We start from the raw sequence: 24419 nt of genomic DNA, 5'->3' as shown, positions 1-24419 counted from the left end.
CATTACAACTGGTTTAGCATCTTTAGCATCAACAAACATGATTATTTTTTTCTAGGGAGAGTCGATGGCAAACACAGAAAAGGGTAAAAAAAAAATTGTGTTGATACATTTAAAGCTTGTGAAATTTGTGGTAAATTTGTTAGGTTACCTTATATGTACACATATATTATACATATTATTGTGCTTTCGGGCATCATTCAACAGGGAAACTGCGCTTAAAGCTTTGGATTTGTTACAGTGTCAGAAAATGTTTAAAGCTATGAAGTAAAAATGCAAGCCAATAAGCATTCAAACATTTGGAGCTGAGGTGTTCCCAATAAAACACGTGTTTGATCTTCACTTTCAGCTTGCAGCAACATGCAGAGCAGAAGCTTTTCTCCCCCACAATATTTAATATCAACACTTCATTAGGGCAAGCAGCTCCCTCTACTGGTCTCTGGGCTTTAATGGTTCCACTTTTTGGAAATGTTGGAACAGCTGTGAGAGAAAAAACTTGGAGCAAACTTTACTGTGAAACAAGAAATTATCAAATAAAAGAAAACATTACACACAGAAAAACTTGCCCATTTATATTTGCACTTTGACATTCAAATATAAATCCTTGACCAGAGACAGTGCCCCACTCAGGGGGAGCAGAACCGGTCAGCAAAGAGGATGCTCATAGAGCTGTTATGTCGGATGAAGAACAGGAAGAGGTGATCTGCAGTTGAAAACGTGGATAAAGACGTGCACACTAGCTAGATATAACTGCCTGAACCAGCAGCTGCCTCGGTTCCTTCCTCATTCACCTCCACAAAAGCCTTGTGGGTGACTTTTGACAGCACCAACTCTTTGGTTTCAGACATTCCTGTCACAGACAAAAAAAAACACTTTAGGATCAAATAGTCACAACTGACTTGAAACAGTGAACCAGCAGATTTTCATCTCCCTTCTCTAGCTCTGGAATTAAAGACATTTACAATCCTCAAACTGGCATCAGTTTCCAGTTTTGATGAACAGACGTCCCACAGAGCATCAAAACCTTCAAGGAGCACCATTGTTGTCATTATAAAATCATACCTATAACCAAACGAGGCATATTTTACTTCCCCCTTCCTTTTTATTAGCCAGGTAGATGCCAGGCTCTGCTTCAAATACAGACTGTGAAATCCTTTCCACAGAAGCAAAGACCAGGGGGAGCTAATAGAAGCATGCTGGAGAACAGTCTGTGAGGAAACTGGTCACACAACCTTCCACTTCTTATGGAGCAATCAGGGGAAATGCAGGTCTTTTTCTTGTTTTCAGAGAATTTTTCTTTATTATTAGAAATAGTCACTGTTGTGAGTAATTTATTTCCTGCATGCTTACAGTGAGAGCTGTCAACCTACTCTTGACACCATGTTTTAGACTGTTATGTAATATCAAAGAAGTGGCCACTGATAGGTAAGAAAGGCCTGAAAGGATCTGGAGGAGAAACAACCATACACTGCTGACACATTTTCTTTTGAGTGTACGTCATTTATAAATTTCTGATGTGGGGTTTCAATACGTCTCACCAGAAAGTTGCTCTTTGTGACATCAAAAGCGTCCACCATGCCCATGCTGGTCAGGATTTCCTCCAGGTCATATGTCTCCTCCATCGTGAATCGAGGCAGACTGACATCAATCTCAATATTTTTCATCCTGTCTGGATGAGTCCACTCCACAAATGTCTCATAGGTCGGCTGTTTCTCCAGCTGGGGGGATACAATGTCAATTGTTAGATGTGTCAGTTTTCATATTTGCATTTGTGTGTGTGTGTGTGTGTGCATGCTTTTGTTTTTAATCCAGGTGGGGACTTACTACACTAAGTCATGGAGGCCTCCTGTGACTGTGAAGACTTCAGGGTCCAGACAGACAGATTGAAAAATAAACATTTGTTTTTGTGTATCCTACCTTCTCCAGACCTGTTGTATCATCCTCTATCACCTCAGTAAAAAGATGAGCATGCTCAGCTTCTTCCCTTTGTAAGGCATCTCTAGGAACTGTTTCAACCAATACAATAAATATATACATATATGTATACTGGCAAAAATACAGTCTATGATACAATCACAGCTGGTCTCTCAGTAACATTCAGTCAATGTACTGATTTATGCATTAAACTGACGGATTGTGTACTTGATTACCTTGCAGTTGACTTCAGGAATGAAGGCAAGAGGAAAGTAAGTTGTCTTCTTCATCATCATCACTGGCTTTGTGTCAGTCTGAAGACAAACCAAAGAAGCACTCTTTGATAGTGAGGAAATTACAAAATGGTGTGTGAAGCATATATTTTTTACCTGTGCTGAGCAATATTTGCATTCCAATATTGTTAAAAATGATGAGTGGCTGCAAGAAAGTAAATAAACACAAGAAATCTATTTGAATCTATTATTAGACATTTGTCTCACAATGCTTGACAAAAGCATGTTAAAAATTACTTTCAGTATCCAGTCCTTCCAACAGGGTAATACACTACTTATCCTCAACTGTACCAGAGGCCTTCACATACAGGTCATCAGATACTGTAGTGAGTTTCAGAAACTCAGACATGTGCACTTCACCTTGTTGACTTTAAACCAAGCGCGACGAGTGTCAGAGCTTGAGAATTTTGCACTCCACAATAAACTTTATAATAAACTATGGGATTAATCTCACATTAAAAATCAGAATAAATTAAAAAATGATTGAAGTTCATAGACTATTGAAGATACTGGTGTGTGTCAGTGTGTACGGTTCACCTTTTGTCTGCTTCTCCACCCAGCTGTTGATCTTGACCCTGAACTGCTCACACATGTTTTTGAAGTCCATTGACTCCAGCTCTGCATTGTAATGCATCCTTGATTGTTTTAAGAAATCCTGAAACCGCAAACAACACATTTATGAATTCATCCTAAAGGAGTCGTCCATCATCACTCATTTTATTCATTCAATAGAATTAGACATATTACAGTGTAGTTGTTTCCCTGCTTGTTCACTCACACATTCATAGATTTTTTAGTGTTCCTAGTCTCTCATGCACCTCCACCTCACATAACTTAAAGACACACACTTTATGTACACTACCAGTGAAAAATTTGGACACACCTTCTCATTGAATGGATTTTCTTTATCTTCACGACTATTTACATTGTAGATTTACACTGAAGAAAACATCAAAACTATGAATGAATTTATGTAGAAAACAAAAAAGTGTGAAAATAAGTCAAAACATGTTTTATATTTTAGATTCTTTAAAATAGCCGCCCTTTGCGTTGATTACTGCTTTGCACTCTTGGCATTCTCTCATGAGCTTCATGAGGTAGTCACCTGAAATGGTTTTCCAACAGCACTTGTTGGCCCTTTTGCCTTCACTCTGCAGTCCATCTCATCCCAAACCATGTGGACTGGGTTTAGGTCAGGTGACTGTGGAGGCCAGGTCATGTGACCTAAGCAGCATCCATCACTCTCCTTCTTGGTCAAACAGCCCTTACACATCTGGAGATGTGTTTGGGATCACTGTCCTGTTGAAAAATAAATGATGGTCCAACTAAAGGAAAACCGGATGGGATGGCATGTTGCTGCAGGATGCTGAGGTAGTCATGCTGGTTCAGTGTGCTTCAGTTTTGAATAAATCTTCAACAGTGTCACCAGCAAAGCACCCCCACACCATCACACCTCCTCCTCCATGCTTCATGGTGGGAACCATGCATGTAGAGATCATCTGTTCACCTTTTCTGTGTCGCACAAAGACACAGCGGGTGGAACCAAAGATTTCAAATATGGACTCATCAGACCAAAGCACAGATTTCCACTGGTCTAATGTCCATTCTTCATGTTTCTTGGCCCAAACAAATTTTTAATCTGGTTGCTTTTTCTGAGTAGTGGTTTCTTAGCAGCTATTTGACCATAAAGGCCTGATTCAGTCTACTCTGAACAGCTGATGTAGAGATGTGTTGCTACTAGACCTCTGTGGCATTTATCTGGGCTCTAATCTGAGCTGCTGTTAACTTGCCATTTCTGAGGCTGGTGACTCAGATGAACTTATCCTCAGCAGCAGAGGTGATTCTTGGTCTTCCTTTCCTCCTGTCCTCATGTGAGCCAGTTTTGTTGTAGCCTTGATGGTTTTTGCGACTGCACTTGGGGATACATTCAAAGTTTTTGCAATTTTCCAGCCTGACTGACCTTCAGTTCCTAAAGTAATGATGGACTGTCGTTTCTCTTTACTTAGCTGATTGGTTCTTGCTATAATATGTACTCTGACAGTTGTCATATAGGGCTGTCAACTGTTTACTAACCTGACTTCTGTACAACACAGCAGATTGTCCCAACCCCATTTAGAAGGCAAGAAATTCCACAAATGAACCTTGACAAGACACGCCTGTGAAGTGAAAACCATTTCAGGTTCTACCTCATGAAACTCATGGAGAGAATGCCAAACAGATGTGCAAGAGAATCAAAGCAAAGCAGTAATCAAAGCAGAGTCCCTTTTTGAAGAATCTAAAATATAAAACATGTTTTGATTTATTTCAATCTTTTTTGTTTGCTACATAATTTCATATCTGTTCATTCATAGTTTTGATGCCTTCAGTGAGAATCTACAATGTAAATAGTCATGAAAATAAAAAAAACCATTAAATGGAAAGGTGTGTCCAAACTTTTGACTGGTAGTGTACTACAGAAAGAGAGAGACTCATAAAGACGCACATCAACATACATGATGAAAAGAACACACCTCTTTAAATGTGTAGGACTTCTCTCCATACTCTGTTGGCAGCATTGAGAGCAATCGAAGCACCTGGTGTCTTGAGACGACTCAGCAGTTGGCCAAAGCTAGTGTGGACATCATCCTGACAATCCTGGAATTTCAAGGTCTGTATGCCGAGATGAATGGTGTTACAGAAAGACACACAAAGGAAACAATTTTTAATTTGCAACATGTCCTGTATACTGTTTTTGTTATATTTTTCAAAGTGAATGCAGGAAGTTTAACTTCTGTGAGACTGACTTGTCACTACATTCAATGCTGAAGTGATACCAACACAATAGATAACACAGAAACAGATACATACAGTAAAGTTTCAGTTTTCTATGGTTAAACTAGATCCACAGTTCTTTGCAGCTGCCGTTCAGATCAAAACCAGCCCACCCTGCTATCCCATGACTGTACTCTGCAGGAACTCTGTTCTGAACTATAATTTTCAGTGTGTGTGTGAACTATACCTCTGACATTTGAATGGCTGTGTTGCCTCTGGCTCCCAGCATCACCATAGCCATGGCTGAAGAGATGCAAAGAGAGAGAAGAAGATGTTTGTGGTCTGGTTATCATCACTCAGCTTTTTGAAGAGAGCCAGAGAGATGGTGGTGTTGGCCAATGTGTCTGATAAAAGAGAAAAATTAAATATGAAAAACTTATTGCAACATTATCTGATTAGTCTTTTTCTTTTTGGTAATTTCCGCTTGAATTGATTACCATGTGAACATCTGTAACTTTTAGACTTTTATCAAAAGGACTTTTTTAGATCCAGATCACAGTAGTTACTCAATAAAACATCAACTACAGTGTTCATGCAGTAAGAAACTGATTCATCAAATGATCATTTTTCACCTGATAATTGACAAGTAATAAACAAGGTGAAGTTCATTTAAAAATATTCAAATAAGTTTTCCTTTTTATTGGCACAAAGGCACAATTCATATGTACACATTGTTTTGTCTGGCATTAAAAAAATAGAGCTTCTTGTCACTCTCAAACTGACAGATTTGTAGATGAAGTATAAATTGTACATTTTTCTTCTTAAGATGTTGTATTTAGTCATGTTCGTAAGCGATCTGAACACTATGACAAATTGGTCACATATCTGAAATTGATTTGCTGTTAAGTACATTTACACTGTGGGTTCTGCACCTAATAGAACAGAGATTATAAAATTGTTTATTCTATTGGTATTCATTACAGAGAATATTTATTCAATGGTGGTTAATACACTGCCCATCCAAAAGAAGCTCCTCGCTGCATCATCTACAGTTAAATAAGTCATTGCTGCTGAAACATATTCGTCCCTGCAGTAATTATCCATTTGAAGGCTCTTACCTATTTATTTAGTTAAATCCAGGTGGTGGATTTTTTGGACAGGTAGTGTAATAATTTGCTTAAGAGCCTTTTCTAGTGCTTCATTAGTTCCGTTCCCTCCTCCGCTTCCTGGTTCACGTAATTTGGTAAAATAAAATAACATCACAGAGACTACAGCCTGAACTCTTGTTCCTCTTTTGACAGGAATGTCTTCAGCAAACGACCTGGTATTGTCTAAAGTCGCCCACAAAGCCTTTGTGGATGTGAATGAGGAAGAAACTGAGGCTGCAGCTGCTACTGGGGGTGTCATATCGAACTCTGTTCCTGAAATGTTCTCAGCAGACCACCACTTCCTCTTCTTCATCTGACATAACCCTAGCAGCACTATTCTCTTTGCCGGTAAATTCTGCTCCCCTGTGTAAGCACTGCAGCATGGATTTTGAGACAGTCTGCCCTCTTAAAAGGGTCTGTGTACAGTTTATATATTCTATTTATATATTGTTATATATCTTGTTGTGGCATTTTAAGATTGAACAAGTCATAAAATTAAATAAATAGGATGTGTGAATCAAATTTAAGAGCTAACAAAGATAAGATCGGAAGACCTGACATGTTAACTAAAGTTATTAGTACACTGAATAATCGTGACAATGTCATGTTTTTATTCTTTTCGTTCAGCCCAACTGACCGCTCCTGAACAACTGGCTTTCTTCCTACCAGACCGACCAGGTCCTGTCTTTTTTTTTTTTTTTTTTTTTTTGTAGTGGTTCGGTTCTACTTTTTTGTGTAGTTCGACCGACGGGGCAGCCGAGCCGCTCACCTGGTTTATTTAAGTAAACTAAATCAATCAGCCTAGAACACTGCTCTTCATGAATGGGATTTCTATTATTTTTAGAACAAAAAAAGGTTGGCAGTTCATTCTCAAAACAGCTGCCTCTGATTGCTTCTGGATGATGGTCCTCCTTGACAGACCTGTATGAGGAGGGTGGGGATAAAAATTAATTATTTATTTCAAGGTTGTTTTGCAAATAAGTTTGGCTTGTTAACAGATCAACTAATATTTGTTTTAAAAATGCTATCGACATAAAATGCTTACATTTATTAAGTAATAGGGCTTAATAACACATGGAATGTAATATATTTTGAACTCATGGGAAGACAGTTGCGCTTAGTGGGAACAATGAAGTTAGGCTTTGGCCTGCAGGATGGCTGGCAGGTCAGGAGTCAGTTTGGTGGTTGAGATGCGAAGGACGTCACAGAGATGGTCGTTTGTCATTTTGGTTCTCAATCTGCCTTTGTTCAGCATCAACAGAGAAAATATTTGTTCACATACGTATGTTGAGCCAAGCAGACTCATCATTCTTTTTGCTTAGCGTCTCATCAGAGGAAACTTGGCTTCTTCCAAGCTCAGGTAGATGTCAAGTAAGGAAAGAAGTTGATGTTGATTCTTCAGAGAATCCTCACACTGCATTTCTATAAGTTCAAATTGCAGAATCTCTTCCACTTCTTCTGCATTTTTCATGAAGGGAGTCACAAACAGCTTGATTTCAATGTCAATGGCAGAAAAATCTTGGAAGCGCCAAGAAAATTCTGTCATGAGAGATGTGATCACAGAGACATATTTCCCCTTTTTATCAGAGAGATCGGCCTTTGGAAATGCAGATCTGATTTCGGACCATGTGGGAAAGTGTGCGACATTGAAAGTGCGTACACAGTAGCACAGTAATATATATAGAAATAACATAAAGATCCTGTAACAAAAATGTAATTTAAAAAAAAAAATATATATATATATATATATATAAAATTAATTGACTGATGTCAGCATTAAAAACTGCCTAGATCTTTAAAATTTTTCACTTAAAGTGAAGATCTGTGAAAATCTTTTTTTTTAACCTCATACATGTCCATATGGTGATTTTATTATGCAAAAGATTTATCATAAGAAACATAAGCAGTCAACATCACAGCTGAGCATTTCCACCTTAATACTGCAGTGTTCGATGACTCAACATACAAAATCGATGACATAAACATGAAAAATGTAAGAGGGTTATTGATGATTTTGGTTTCTGTTCTGATCATTTAACAGCTAAATCCCCCCCAACTCAAATAATCCATATCACTATTATATAAAGTCATATTTCATTTGTCTCTGGCTCAGTGTGTCTTTATAACACAAGTCTTCTCTGGCTGTTCACAGATCCTGAAAGACAAGACTGATGATGCCAATAAGACTGATGATGATGCCAGTAAGATTGATGATGTCAGCAGCAATGACTCCCAGCCCCAGTGTGAGCTCAACAAGCCTGTCGATGTCCACGCCGACTTCAGCAAACTGCTGAGTGAACTCAACAAGAACGATGCTCCGTATGCCCTCAGTCTTGCCAACAGGCTGTATGGGGAGAAGTCTTACCAGTTTATTGAGGTGTGTATGTGAGTGGACTGCAGCTCTGTGCTTTGGTGTGTAGATAAATACACTGCAACCTTTGCTTAATCTCAAAGCTGTAAATGTTGTGGCATTATTCACAGTTATCTGGATCCTTCCTCACTCAAGGTTTTCACATCCATTCATTTGCATAGAAGACAGGGAAAAGCATTGAGATCCATCGATGTAAATGACAGAAATACATACAGCAACTAGGAGTATAACAAAACCTACGGTGGAAAAACCCAGGATGCCTTCAGGAGAAGTTTCTGATGCTTTAGATAAAAAAAGAAACCCAACATTCTTGGACTATGCTGTTATAGGATCATTAATTCCATCCTATAATCAAACAACTGAAAACATGTCAACATACAACTGAGCTGCATCAAGATGGAGTCCCTTCTGCTTGTGAATGTGTTAAAATCAGTATTTAATCATGGTGTGAATATTTTAATGTGTTTTTTATGATTTCAGGAGTTTTTAGCAGACATCAAAAAGGAATACAAAGCTGAGCTTGAGTCAGTGGACTTCAAAAGCAGCGCAGAGGAGGTCAGGGTCAACATCAGTGAATGGGTGGAGAAGCAGACACAAGGTGGGTATCAGAATTAGCATTCACTCCACAGTGTGTAAATCTGAGACCAACTCCAAAACCTCTCTGTTAGCACTTCATTCACTCAGAAAAGGTTGCCTCTGAACATGATCAGATCAAGTTTGTCACCACAATGTAGCTGGAAAAACAGTGTAGTAATATAGAAATGTAATTTCAGTGATTTGCCCTATTTAAGAAATTACTTTCTCTAAAATTGGGTCATAAACCTTTGGTTGGCATTTATGTGTTCTGTTGCAAACCAGTTTTCTTCATACACATCTAACCAAAAATCATCTTCAAAGTGAATTCTGAGAGATCAGTCCAGGAATAATATTTTTTTCTATTTACAGTTTTTCCAGTTCTCAGGTAAATTTACATCCACTATGAAGTGACAAAATCCTGGGGTTGTACCTTGTTTGGGTGAATATATTTAAATCAGTCTAACTACTTTAGAAAGTAGCAGCCCAACTCTACAAGATCCATCAAGAGAGTTCAACAATTCATGGTGCTGCATTTCCAGGTTACATATGTGTTCAGAAGTGATTTTGAAATGTCTTTTAAGGCCTGTAAGGTTTTGCTGCTTAACATATTCACCATCTATCCCCATCTGAGCCACAGTGCAGCATAGTATGTATGAGTAAGATAATTTCAGATTAAAAATAATAGGATGTAGGGACTTACCCCGAGTAATATAGGGCCGTTTTATTCCCCACAGTGGTTTCCAGTATGTCTTTTAAAACTTTTTACGTCATCTCCCAAATGTCATTCGCCTCTTGTTTTACTTTGGAGGGGCTTGTACTGCAACTTGTTTCAGTGCAGCTCTGTTGATAATGATGATGATGTCTGTGGGCATTTCTGTTCACCAGGTAAAATCAAGGACTTGCTGGGGAAGAACGCGGTGGACGGTCTGACCAGGCTGGTACTGGTCAATGCCATCTACTTTAAAGGCAACTGGAACCAGAAGTTCAACGAGAAGGATACTGCTGATGCAGCCTTTAAAATAAACAAGGTAACACTGCACACAGGCAGCACTGGATGGAAAATACTGATGAACAAAAGCAGCTATCTGGGTTTCTGACCAGATTATCCATCCATTATCTATACACCACTTAATCCTCATTAGGGTCACACCTGTCCACACCTGTAATGTGTGAGAAAGTGTGCAAACACACACCAGTATTGCGTAGCAGTCTGGGGACCTGCCCTTTCTTTGTTTCTCAGAAAGTGATTCATTAGTCTTAGTTGTTTCCTCAGATGGAAAGTTTCACTAGGATCAAAAAACACTAAAGATAAATATATAAGGATCAATGTGCAGTGACTTGCAAAAGTATTCACACCTCTTGACATTTTTTGTGTTTTGTTGCCTCACAACCTGGAATTAAAATGGATTGTTTGAGGGTTGGGGCTGCACAGTGGGGTAGTGGTTAGCACTTTCGCCTTACAGCAAGAAGGTCCCTGGTTCGCGTCCCGGCTTTCCCGGGATCTTTCTGCATGGAGTTTGCATGTTCTCCCTGTGCATGCGTGGGTTTTCTCCGGGTACTCCGGCTTCCTCCCACAGTCCAAAAATATGCTGAGGTTAATTGATTACTCTAAATTGCCCGTAGGTGTGAATGTGTGAGTGATTGTTTGTCTCTGTATGTAGCCCTGCGACAGACTGGTGACCTGTCTAGGGTGTCCCCTGCCTTCACCCGAGTCAGCTGGGATAGGCTCCAGCCCCCCCATGACCCTAGTGAGGATTAAGCGGTGTATAGATAATGGATGGATGGATGGATGGATGTTTGAGGGTTTGCACTGTTTAATTTACAGAACATGCCTACAACCTTGAAGATGTGATTTTTTTTTTACTGTGAAGCAAACAAAAAATAGGACAAAATAACAGACATCAATGTGCATAACTATTCACCCCCCTAAAGTCAGTACTTTGTAGAGCCATCTTTTGCGGTAATCACAGCTGCAAGTCGTTTTTGATAGGTCTCTATGAGCTTGCCACATCTTGCCAATGGAATTTTTGCCCATTCCACAAGGGAAAACTGTTCCAGCTCCTTCGAGTTTGATGGTTTGCACTTGTGAACAGCAATCTTTAAGTCTGAACAGAGATTCTCAATTGGATTGATCATTGTCCTGCTGGAAGGTGAACCTCCATCCTAGTTTCAGATCTCTTACAGACTGGTGCAGGTTTTGCTCAAGAACATCCCTATATTCAGCACCATCCATCTTTCCCTCAACTTAGACCAATTTCCCTGTCCCTACTGTTGAAAAACATCCCCAAAGCATGATGCTACCACCACCATGTTTCACAGTGGGGAAGATGTTCTAGGGTTGATGAGATGTGTTGGGTGTGCGCCAGATGTAAAGTTAAATTTTAGTCTCTTCTGACCAGAGCACCTTCCTCCATACATTTTGGGAGTCTCCCACATGCCTTTTTGCAAACTCAAAACATGGCTTCTTATTTGTAGCTGAAAGTAATGGCTTCCTTCTGATCACTCTTCCATAAGGTCCAGCTCTACGGAGTGTACGGCTTATTGTGGTCCTACGGACAGATACTCCAGTCTCTGCTGTGGAACTCTGCAGCTCCTCCAGGGTTACCTTTGCTCTCTGTGCTGCCTCTCTGATTAATGCTGTCCTTGCTTGGTCCATGAATTTTGCTGGGCTGCCCTCTCTTGGCAGGTTTATGGGGTGTCATGTTCTTTCCATTTGATTATGATGGATTTAATGGTGCTCTTTTTTATAACCCAACCCTGATCTGTACTTCTCAAAAACTTTGTCCCTGACTTGTTTAGAGAGTTCCTTGGCCCTCATTGTTTGGTTAGAGGTGCCTCTTGCTTAGGTGTTGCAGCCTCTGGGGCCTTTCAGAAAAGCTGACAGATCATATGACACTTAGATTGCACACAGGTGGACTTCATTTCACTAATTATGTGACTTCTGAAGTAACTGGTTGCACCAGAGCTTTTAAGGGGCTTCATAACAAAGGAGCTGAATACATATGCCAATTATCAGTTTTTTATTTAAAAAAAAATTTTTTTCACGAATATGTTCCTCATTTCACTTCAAAACGTAGACTAGTTTGTACAGATCCATCAAATAAAATTCAGATAAAAATTCCTTCAAAATTAGATGTTGCAATGTAACAAAATAAGTGAGAAGTCAAAGGGGGTGAATATTTTTGCAAGGCACTGTAGGTGAGAGCTGTAGTGTGAATTTTATGTCAGAAATCGGATTTAACTATGAAACAAGGACACATGCAGTGATGTGGGCAGAAGACAGAATACAAAACGCTTTGAATGTATTATACATGAGTATGAAGGGGTGTCCGATTTAACCAGGAAACTATTTGTTCTTTCTTTTTAGAATGATACTAAGGAGGTGAAGATGATGCGGCTGACCAGTACATTTCCTGTCGCTGTCATTCCAGAGCTCAACTGTCGGGTAACGTCCAATATAATACATATAATATACAAGGGGTTTTCTTCTTACAAACATCAACCTGTTTTACTGGATGAAGAATTCAAATTGTCTTTAATTGAAATGAAATCAAACACCTAATGTTTCTGGGCAGGTGCTTGAGATGCCCTACAAAGGAAAGGACCTCAGCATGCTCATCTTCCTGCCTGATCAGATAGAGGATGATTCAACAGGTTTGGAGAAGGTAGGACACATACACACACACAGTAAACAACTGGACAACACTGATTTAAACAAACTGATGAGTGACATTGTGTCCACACTAGCTTGAGAGCAAGCTGACCTATGAGAAGTTTGTGGAGTGGACTAGTCCAGTCACGAAGAATGAAATTGAGGTCCAGGTGAGCCTGCCTCGATTCAAGTTGGAGGAGAAGTACGACATGAAGGATGTCCTGGTCAGCATGGGCATGGTGGATGCCTTTGACACTGCAAAGAGTGACTTCTCTGGTGAGACATTTGAAACAAACGTAAAAGCTGCATAATTATTCTAAGAGCACCACATATCACACCAGGCAAATGAAATAACATCACAGAAACTACAACCTGGGCTCTTTCTCCTCTTTTGACAGGAATGTCTTCAGCAAACGACCTGGTACTGTCTAAAGTCGTCCACAAAGCCTTTGTGGATGTGAACGAGGAAGGAACTGAGGCTGCAGCTGCCACTGGGGGTGTCGTATCAACCTTGTCTCTTCCTGAAATGTTCACAGCAGACCACCCCTTCCTCTTCTTCATCCGACATAACCCCAGCAGCACTATTCTCTTTGCCGGTAAATTCTGCTCCCCTATGTGAGCACTGCAGCATAAATTTTGCGGCTTCCTGCTTCCTTAAAACGTGTCTGTGTCCAGTTTATATATTCAATTTATATATTATTGTACATCTGTCTGTATCAGCTCAAATTCTCTGGACTGACTACAGTGCAGGTGTATTTTATAGTGATGGATGGCATTTAGTGAAAACTCCTGTGTCTTTTGCTCATGACAGTCAGTGTTATAAAAACACGGTTGTTTTACAGTTTTTGACCAGTTGTCAAAATTCCATGTCACGCCCTTGTGCCTGTCTTTTGTTGCTTTCGTACCTGCATTGAAGTATCTCAAGAAGATTTTGTCAGCCAGTGAATCCAGACTATTGCTATGTCCATAAAAATGCAATAAAGGAGTGTTGGTTGAAAGCGCTCTGTCTTGTTTTATCGTTACAAAAATGAGTCATTTTTCGTTGTCAGTGCTCATGCAAAGGTAGTGAAAAGTCTGAAGAGCTGTGTCAATGAGGCAATGCATGGCAAATGTATTTATATAGTACATTTCATACCCAAAGGCTACCCAGAGTTAACACAATTCAAACAAGCAAAAGCACACAGAATCAAACATACTAACAAATACATTGGATTTAAGAGACAAGTAATTAAAAGCAATGGTTAAAAACTAGGACTTTACTTAGATTTAAAAACTGTCAGCATTGTTTCAAAGGTTTCTCACCTTTTTTCTCCCACGTTTTGTATAAATGAAAGCTAAAGGCAGCTTCACCATATTTAGTTTTGGCTCAGGACATTAACCCAGAACCAACTCACTCGAGAGGACTGCAAGGTTCATACTGGACCTAAACTGTTCAGTTTTAACCTTTATCAAACTAGAGGTATATGCTGAGCTTTACTGGTTCTTGTTACAAGACTGACAACAACATTCTGGATCATCTGAATGAATGTGAATATTTTTATAAAGTTAACAGTATGAAATAGATATGCCTTGGAAAACACATATTTGTTTATTAATGAATACAGGAATTAATCTTCCAAACATGTTTCTATCTTCTGTCCAGTAAATGTTGAGTGAAATACTAAGAGGCAAAACGAGACATTGTCGTGAAAACATAGTTCACATGTAACTATCATATATAATCACTGTCATCAAGCATTTGGGACTGAGTCTAGTCGGAGAAATAAGACTGTACCAATCAGCCAAGTTCCCTTAGGAGGCCTGAGAAAAATTTGTGTGACAATTTTGGTGATGAATTGCTGAATTTACTCTTTGCAGATCTCGTTAGCTAGCCGCCCTGCAAAAAATCTTTCTAAGACTGGTTTGCGAACATGTGGCTACATTCACTCTAGCTTCAAGGAGAGATTCAAAGCAGTTGTATTGGAATTTAAGCTTTTTATTTTTTTTTAAATGTACATCGATTTTGGCATGGTCTATGGGAAGATTTAGGTGCCATTACAACTGGTTTAGCATCTTTAGCATCAACAAACATGATTATTTTTTTCTAGGGAGAGTCGATGGCAAACACAGAAAAGGGTAAAAAAAAAATTGTGTTGATACATTTAAAGCTTGTGAAATTTGTGGTAAATTTGTTAGGTTACCTTATATGTACACATATATTATACATATTATTGTGCTTTCGGGCATCATTCAACAGGGAAACTGCGCTTAAAGCTTTGGATTTGTTACAGTGTCAGAAAATGTTTAAAGCTATGAAGTAAAAATGCAAGCCAATAAGCATTCAACATTTGGAGCTGAGGTGTTCCCAATAAAACACGTGTTTGATCTTCACTTTCAGCTTGCAGCAACATGCAGAGCAGAAGCTTTTCTCCCCACAATATTTAATATCAACACTTCATTAGGGCAGCAGCTCCCTCTACTGGTCTCTGGGCTTTAATGGTTCCACTTTTGGAAATGTTGGACAGCTGTGAGAGAAAAAACTTGGAGCAAACTTTACTGTGAAACAAGAAATTATCAAATAAAAGAAAACATTACACACAGAAAAACTTGCCCATTTATATTTGCACTTTGACATCAAATAAAATCCTTGACCAGAGACAGTGCCCACTCAGGGGGAGCAGAACCGGTCAGCAAAGAGGATGCTCATAGAGCTGTTATGTCGGATGAAGAACAGGAAGAGGTGATCTGCAGTGAAACGTGGATAAAGACGTGCACACATAGCTAGCACATAACTGCCTGAACCAGCAGCTGCCTCGGTTCCTTCCTCATTCACCTCCACAAAAGCCTTGTGGGTGACTTTTGACAGCACCAACTCTTTGGTTTCAGACATTCCTGTCACAGACAAAAAAAAACACTTTAGGATCAAATAGTCACAACTGACTTGAAACAGTGAACCAGCAGATTTTCATCTCCCTTCTCTAGCTCTGGAATTAAAGACATTTACAATCCTCAAACTGGCATCAGTTTCCAGTTTTGATGAACAGACGTCCCACAGAGCATCAAAACCTTCAAGGAGCACCATTGTTGTCATTATAAAATCATACCTATAACCAAACGAGGCATATTTTACTTCCCCCTTCCTTTTTATTAGCCAGGTAGATGCCAGGCTCTGCTTCAAATACAGACTGTGAAATCCTTTCCACAGAAGCAAAGACCAGGGGGAGCTAATAGAAGCATGCTGGAGAACAGTCTGTGAGGAAACTGGTCACACAACCTTCCACTTCTTATGGAGCAATCAGGGGAAATGCAGGTCTTTTTCTTGTTTTCAGAGAATTTTTCTTTATTATTAGAAATAGTCACTGTTGTGAGTAATTTATTTCCTGCATGCTTACAGTGAGAGCTGTCAACCTACTCTTGACACCATGTTTTAGACTGTTATGTAATATCAAAGAAGTGGCCACTGATAGGTAAGAAAGGCCTGAAAGGATCTGGAGGAGAAACAACCATACACTGCTGACACATTTTCTTTTGAGTGTACGTCATTTATAAATTTCTGATGTGGGGTTTCAATACGTCTCACCAGAGAAGTTGCTCTTTGTGACATCAAAAGCGTCCACCATGCCCATGCTGGTCAGGATTTCCTCCAGGTCATATGTCTCCTCCATCGTGAATCGAGGCAGACTGACATCAATCTCAATATTTTTCATCCTGTCTAGATGAGTCCACTCCACAAATGTCTCATAGGTCGGCTGTTTCTCCAGCTGGGGGGATACAATGTCAATTGTTAGATGTGTCAGTTTTCATATTTGCATTTGTGTGTGTGTGTGTGTGCATGCTTTTGTTTTTAATCCAGGTGGGGACTTACTGCACACTAAGTCATGGAGGCCTCCTGTGACTGTGAAGACTTCAGGGTCCAGACAGACAGATTGAAAAATAAACATTTGTTTTTGTGTATCCTACCTTCTCCAGACCTGTTGTATCATCCTCTATCACCTCAGGTAAAAAGATGAGCATGCTCAGCTTCTTCCCTTTGTAAGGCATCTCTAGGAACTGTTTCAACCAATACAATAAATATATACATATATGTATACTGGCAAAAATACAGTCTATGATACAATCACAGCTGGTCTCTCAGTAACATTCAGTCAATGTACTGATTTATGCATTAACTGACGGATTGTGTACTTGATTACCTTGCAGTTGACTTCAGGAATGAAGGCAAGAGGAAAGTAAGTTGTCTTCTTCATCATCATCACTGGCTTTGTGTCAGTCTGAAGACAAACCAAAGAAGCACTCTTTGATAGTGAGGAAATACAATGGTGTGAAGCATATTTTTTACCTGTGCTGAGCAATATTTGCATTCCAATATTGTTAAAAATGATTGAGTGGCTGCAAGAAAGTAAATAAACACAAGAAATCTATTTGAATCTATTATTAGACATTTGTCTCACAATGCTTGACAAAAGCATGTTAAAAATTACTTTCAGTATCCAGTCCTTCCAACCAGGGTAATACACTACTTATCCTCAACTGTACCAGAGGCCTTCACATACAGGTCATCAGATACTGTAGTGAGTTTCAGAAACTCAGACATGTGCACTTTCACCTTGTTGACTTTAAACCAAGCGCGACGAGTGTCAGAGCTTGAGAATTTTGCACTCCACAATAAACTTTATAATAAACTATGGGATTAATCTCACATTAAAAATCAGAATAAATTAAAAAATGATTAAAGTTCATAGACTATTGAAGATACTGGTGTGTGTCAGTGTGTACGGTTCACCTTTTGTCTGCTTCTCCACCCAGCTGTTGATCTTGACCCTGAACTGCTCACACATGTTTTTGAAGTCCATTGACTCCAGCTCTGCATTGTAATGCATCCTTGATTGTTTTAAGAAATCCTGAAACCGCAAACAACACATTTATGAATTCATCCTAAAGGAGTCGTCCATCATCACTCATTCATTCATTCATTCAATAGAGATTAGACATATTACAGTGTAGTTGTTTCCCTGCTTGTTCACTCACACATTCATAGATTTTTTAGTATTCCTAGTCTCTCATGCACCTCCACCTCACATAACTTAAAGACACACACTTTATGTACACTACCAGTCAAAAGTTTGGACACACCTTCTCATTGAATGGATTTTCTTTATCTTCACGACTATTTACATTGTAGATTTACACTGAAGACATCAAAACTATGAATGAATTTATGTAGAAAACAAAAAAGTGTGAAAATAAGTCAAAACATGTTTTATATTTTAGATTCTTTAAAATAGCCGCCCTTTGCGTTGATTACTGCTTTGCACTCTTGGCATTCTCTCAGTGATCTTCATGAGGTAGTCACCTGAAATGGTTTTCCAACAGCACTTGTTGGCCCTTTTGCCTTCACTCTGTGGTCCATCTCATCCCAAACCATCTGGACTGGGTTTAGGTCAGGTGACTGTGGAGGTCAGGTCATCTGACGCAGCATCCATCACTCTCCTTCTTGGTCAAACAGCCCTTACACATCTGGAGATGTGTTTGGGATCACTGTCCTGTTGAAAATAAATGATGGTCCAACTAAAGGAAAACCGGATGGGATGGCATGTTGCTGCAGGATGCTGAGGTAGTCATGCTGGTTCAGTGTGTCTTCAGTTTTGAATAAATCTTCAACAGTGTCACCAGCAAAGCACCCCCACACCATCACACCTCCTCCTCCATGCTTCATGGTGGGAACCATGCATGTAGAGACCATCAGTTCACCTTTTCTGTGTCGCACAAAGACACAGTGGGGTGGAACCAAAGATTTCAAATATGGACTCATCAGACCAAAGCACAGATTTCCACTGGTCTAATGTCCATTCTTCATGTTTCTTGGCCCAAACAAATTTTTAATCTGGTTGCTTTTTCTGAGTAGTGGTTTCTTAGCAGCTATTTGACCATAAAGGCCTGATTCAGTCTACTCTGAACAGCTGATGTAGAGATGTGTGTGCTACTAGAACTCTGTGGCATTTATCTGGGCTCTAATCTGAGCTGCTGTTAACTTGCGATTTCTGAGGCTGGTGACTCAGATGAACTTATCCTCAGCAGCAGAGGTGATTCTTGGTCTTCCTTTCCTCCTGTCCTCATGTGAGCCAGTTTTGTTGTAGTGCTTGATGGTTTTTGCAACTGCACTTGGGGATACATTCAAAGTTTTTGCAATTTTCCAGCCTGACTGACCTTCAGTTCCTAAAGTAATGATGGACTGTCGTTTCTCTTTACTTAGCTGATTGGTTCTTGCCATAATATGTACTCTGACAGTTGTCATATAGGGCTGTCAACTGTTTACTAACCTGACTTCTGTACAACACAGCAGATTGTCCCAACCCCATTTAGAAGGCAAGAAATTCCACAAATGAACCTTGACAAGACACGCCTGTGAAGTGAAAACCATTTCAGGTTCTACCTCATGAAACTCATGGAGAGAATGCCAAGACTGTGCAAAGCAGTAATCAAAGCAAAGAGTCCCTATTTTGAAGAATCTAAAATATAAAACATGTTTTGATTTATTTCAATCTTTTTTGTTTGCTACATAATTTCATATCTGTTCATTCATAGTTTTGATGCCTTCAGTGAGAATCTACAATGTAAATAGTCATGAAAATAAAGAAAAACCATTAAATGGAAAGGTGTGTCCAAACTTTTGACTGGTAGTGTACTACAGAAAGAGAGAGACTCATAAAGACGCACATCAACATACATGATGAAAAGAACACACCTCTTTAAATGTGTAGGACTTCTCTCCATACTCTGTTGGCCGCATTGAGAGCAATCGAAGCACCTGGTGTCTTGAGACGACTCAGCAGTTGGCCAAAGCTAGTGTGGACATCATCCTGACAATCCTGGAATTTCAAGGTCTGTATGCCGAGATGAATGGTGTTACAGAAAGACACACAAAGGAAACAATTTTTTAATTTGCAACATGTCCTGTATACTGTTTTTGTTATATTTTTCAAAGTGAATGCAGGAAGAAGTTTAACTTCTGTGAGACTGACTTGTCACTACATTCAATGCTGAAGTGATACCAACACAATAGATAACACAGAAACAGATACATACAGTAAAGTTTCAGTTTTCTATGGTTAAACTAGATCCACAGTTCTTTGCAGCTGCCGTTCAGATCAAAACCAGCCCACCCTGCTATCCCATGACTGTACTCTGCAGGAACTCTGTTCTGAACTATAATTTTCAGTGTGTGTGTGAACTATACCTCTGACATTTGAATGGCTGTGTTGCCTCTGGCTCCCAGCATCACCATAGCCATGGCTGAAGAGATGCTAAAAGGAGAGAAGAAGATGTTTGTGGTCTGGTTATCATCACTCAGCTTTTTGAAGAGAGCCAGAGAGATGGTGGTGTTGGCCAATGTGTCTGATACAAAGAGAACAGAGTAATATGAAAAACTTATTGCAACATTATCTGATTACAGTCTTTTTCTTTTTGGTAATTTCCGCTTGAATTGATTACCATGTGAACATCTGTAACTTTTAGACTTTTATCAAAAGGACTTTTTTAGATCCAGATCACAGTAGTTACTCAATAAAACATCAAATACAGTGTTCATGCAGTAAGAAACTGATTCATCAAATGATCATTTTTCACCTGATAATTGACAAGTAATAAACAAGGTGAAGTTCATTTAAAAATATTCAAATAAGTTTTCCTTTTTGTTGGCACAAAGGCACAATTCATATGTACACATTGTTTTGTCTGGCATTAAAAAAATAGAGCTTCTTGTCACTCTCAAACTGACAGATTTGTAGATGAAGTATAAATTGTACATTTTTCTGCTTAAGATGTTGTATTTAGTCATGTTCGTAAGCGATCTGAACACTATGACAAATTGGTCACATATCTGAAATTGATTTGCTGTTAAGTACATTTACACTTTGTTCTGCATCTAATAGAACAGTGATTATAAAATTGTTTATTCTATTGGTATTCATTACAGAGAATATTTATTCAATGGTGGTTAATACACTGCTCGTCCAAAAGAAGCTCCTCGCTGCTTCATCTACAGTTAAATAAGTCATTGCTGCTGAAACATATTCGTCCCTGCAGTAATTATCCATTTGAAGGCTCTTACCTATTTATTTAGTTAAATCCAGGTGGTGGATTTTTTGGACAGGCAGTGTAATAATTTGCTTAAGAGCCTTTTGTAGTGCTTCATTAGTTGTGTTCCCTCCTCCACTTCCTGGTTCACGTAATTTGGTAAAATAAAATAACATCACAGAGACTACAGCCTGAACTCTTGTTCCTCTTTTGACAGGAATGTCTTCAGCAAACGACCTGGTATTGTCTAAAGTCACCCACAAAGCCTTTGTGGATGTGAATGAGGAAGGAACTGAGGCTGCAGGTGCTATTGGGGGTGTCATATCGAACTCTGTTCCTGAAATGTTCACAGCAGACCACCACTTCCTCTTCTTCATCTGACATAACCCCAGGAGCACTATTCTCTTTGCCGGTAAATTCTGCTCCCCTGTGTAAGCACTGCAGCATGGATTTTGAGACAGTCTGCTCCCTTAAAAGGGTCTGTGTACAGTTTATATATTCTATTTATATATTGTTATATATCTTGTTGTGGCATTTTAAGATTGAACAAGTCATAAAATTAGATAAATAGGATGTGTGAATCAAATTTAAGAGCTAACAAAGATAAGATCGGAAGACCTAACATGTTAACTAAAGTTATTAGTACACTGAATAATCGTGACAACGTCATGTTTTTATTCTTTTCGTTCAGCCCAACCGACCGCTCCTGAACAACTGGCTTTCTTCCTACCAGACCGACCAGGTCCTGTCTTTTTTTTTTCTTTTGTAGTGGTTCGGTTCTACTTTTTTGTGTAGTTCGACCGACGGGGCAGCCGGGCCGCTCATCTGGTTTATTTAAGTAAACTAAATCAATCAGCCTACAACACTGCTCTTCATGAATGGGATTTCTATTACTTTTAGAACAAAAAAAGGTTGGCAGTTCATTCTCAAAACAGCTGCCTCTGATTGCTTCTGGATGATGGTCCTCCTTGACAGACCTGTATGAGGAGGGTGGGGATAAAAATTAATTATTTATTTCAAGGTTGTTTTGCAAATAAGTTTGGCTTGTTAACAGATCAACGAATATTTGTTTTAAAAATGCTATCGACATAAAATGCTTACATTTATTAAGTAATAGGGCTTAATAACACATGGAATGTAATATATTTTGAACTCATGGGAAGACAGTTGCGCTTAGTGGGAACAATGAAGTTAGGCTTTGGCCTGCAGGATGGCTGGCAGGTCAGGAGTCAGTTTGGTGGTTGAGATGCGAAGGACGTCACAGAGATGGTCGTTTGTCATTTTGGTTCTCAATCTGCCTTTGTTCAGCATCAAGAGAGAAAATATTTGTTCACATACGTATGTTGAGCCAAGCAGACTCATCATTCTTTTTGCGTAGCGTCTCATCAGAGGAAACTTGGCTTCTTCCAAGCTCAGGTAGATGTCAAGTAAGGAAAGAAGTTGATGTTGATTCTTCAGAGAATCCTCACACTGCATTTCTATAAGTTCAAATTGCAGAATCTCTTCCACTTCTTCTGCATTTTTCATGAAGGGAGTCAAAAACGGCTTGATTTCAATGTCAATGGCAGAAAAATCTTGGAAGCGCCAAGAAAATTCTGTCATGAGAGATGTGATCACAGAGACATATTTCCCCTTTTTATCAGAGAGATCGGCCTTTGGAAATGCAGATCTGATTTCGGACCATGTGGGAAAGTGTGCGACATTCAAAGTGTGTAACTGTGCCTCAAAGAGTCGGAACGTCACACAGAATGTTTTCGTGAGCGCATAAAGCTGCAGTATGAATTGGTCTTTGCCTTGTAGGTTTGTGTTGAGTGTGTTGAGGTGATCAGTGAGATCAACTAAAAATGGCAGGTCTGCCAACCATAGAGGGTTACTTAGCTCTTGAAGAGGTCCTTTTCTTTCAAAAACTGGTCGATCTCTGATCTCAGAGAATAAAACCGCTGCAGCACAGAGCCGCGACTTAGCCAGCGCTCTTCTGAATGGTAGAGTAGATCCCTGTATTCAGCATCAACGTCAGTTACAAAAGTTTGAAATAATCTGTGGTGGAGTCCTCGTGCTCGAATTACGTTCATCGTTTTCACAACAGTGTTCATCACATGGCTAAGCTGGTCTGTCTTGGCTCAGAGTGCTTGTTGGTGGATGATACAGCCACTGTATTACAGTGCATTTTAACAGCCTCACCTCTGCTCTCCTGCACCTTTGCGCACACTATAGAGGCCATTCCTTTGCGCTCGCCTGTCATAGCTGGAACCCCGTCTGTTGTAACTCCACACAGCTTGTTCCATTTAAGTCCCATCTTGTCAATTTCATTTGACACAGCTTTAAAAATGTCTTTACCTGTTGTTGCGGTCTTTAGACTGCTGAGATCAAGCAGCTCCTCCGTAATGCAAAAGTTATTGTCATCTCCCCGCAAAAAAATTAACAACTGTGTGGTATCTGTGTGCTCATCACTTGCAATGGAGTAGAAATCAAAAGCACACATTCTGTCTGACAGTTGTTGTTATGTGTTAGCTGACAAGTCTTCGATTCGCCGCACAACTGTGTTTCTTGATAGGCTAACGCTGTCGAATTCTGGACTTTTTTCTGGGCACATTATTCCTGTGACTTTAGTGAGGCACTGTTTTATGAAGTCACCATCTGAGAAAGGTTTCCCATGTTGGGCGATGAGTTGAGCTACCTCATAGCTGGCTATTGTGGCATTTTCTATATAATATTCTATAATATTGTTGTCGAGCTAGCAAGCTAGTTGTCATCTGCTTAAATTTCTGTTCACGTTCCATGCCAGTGTAATACATGTAGGTCTGATGTTTGGTTTCATAGTGTCGTTGTACATTGTACTGTTTCATCACTGCAATACTTTCATTACAAATCAAACACACACACATATCCCCTTGACTTCCATAAAGTATTCATTTTCCCACCGCGTCTGGAATTTTCTGCACTCACTTGCTATCTTGCGTTTCTTTAGTTGTGTCATTTTTGGTCTGCTGTGGCAAAATTGTTCTTTCCCTAATTTTGTTTTGTAGAACTGCCTTGTTCAACTCAGTAGCTCCACCTACAGTTAAAACCAAGAAATGCAATACCACCAAGTCAAGCTTCATGTGTGGGCCATATTCCCGTATATTTTTGGAATTTGCTGCAAGTCAATTAAAAATGGATAGCGGGCTGCAATTGGCCCGCGGGCCAGACTTTGGACAGCCCTGGTCTTATGTAGATGAAGTTCTGAATACCTGTTTCATGAAGAAGCCTGGAATTAATTCCATAACAACTTGCATTTGGACAAACTGTGTAATTATCAGATTAAATAATAATGGAATCATGTAATGGCCTTTGTGGTGTTGAGATCTCAAATAGCACAATCTGAAAGGTAGGAAAGAGGCAATACATACAGACAACTCTGGAGGCAGATGTATATTTATATTTTATACAATAACATTAAATAAAAATAAAAATTAAATAAACAAGCACACAAAGGTAAATTAGCTCTATGACTCCCTGACATGCATAGATACAAATGTTTAGAACTTTAAACAAATAAAACGTTATAAAAACAAACAGCCCTCTCCGTGCTGCCTCCGGCTCTGCAGACATATACTATTGGCCAACGGATGCAATGTGGATGTGATCTGCACGTCCATCAGACATCTAATGTTTAGTGGGAT

At 39.4% G+C, this 24419-nt stretch overlaps 1 protein-coding gene and 2 pseudogenes across 1 annotated transcript; 1 reads left to right on the top strand and 2 right to left on the bottom strand.

Moving 5' to 3' along the window:
- Positions 1-623: 623 nt before the first annotated feature.
- LOC129348040 (leukocyte elastase inhibitor B-like) lies at positions 624-7433 on the bottom strand (annotated as a pseudogene).
- Positions 7434-7729: 296 nt separating this feature from the next.
- On the top strand, positions 7730-13703 carry LOC129348047 (leukocyte elastase inhibitor-like). Its single transcript, XM_055007332.1, has 8 exons — positions 7730-7739; positions 8191-8480; positions 8955-9072; positions 9936-10078; positions 12418-12495; positions 12626-12715; positions 12798-12978; positions 13101-13703. Exons 1-8 carry the CDS (start codon positions 7730-7732, stop codon positions 13319-13321), a joined length of 1131 nt encoding a protein of 376 aa, XP_054863307.1. The 3' UTR covers positions 13322-13703.
- LOC111565414 (leukocyte elastase inhibitor A-like) lies at positions 13466-23053 on the bottom strand (annotated as a pseudogene).
- Between the last annotated feature and the right edge of the window lie 1366 nt (positions 23054-24419).

The sequence above is a fragment of the Amphiprion ocellaris genome, chromosome 22 (assembly GCF_022539595.1).
Source record: "Amphiprion ocellaris isolate individual 3 ecotype Okinawa chromosome 22, ASM2253959v1, whole genome shotgun sequence".
NCBI classification, from domain to species: domain Eukaryota; kingdom Metazoa; phylum Chordata; class Actinopteri; family Pomacentridae; genus Amphiprion; species Amphiprion ocellaris.
This window is presented reverse-complemented; position numbering and strand designations above follow the sequence as displayed.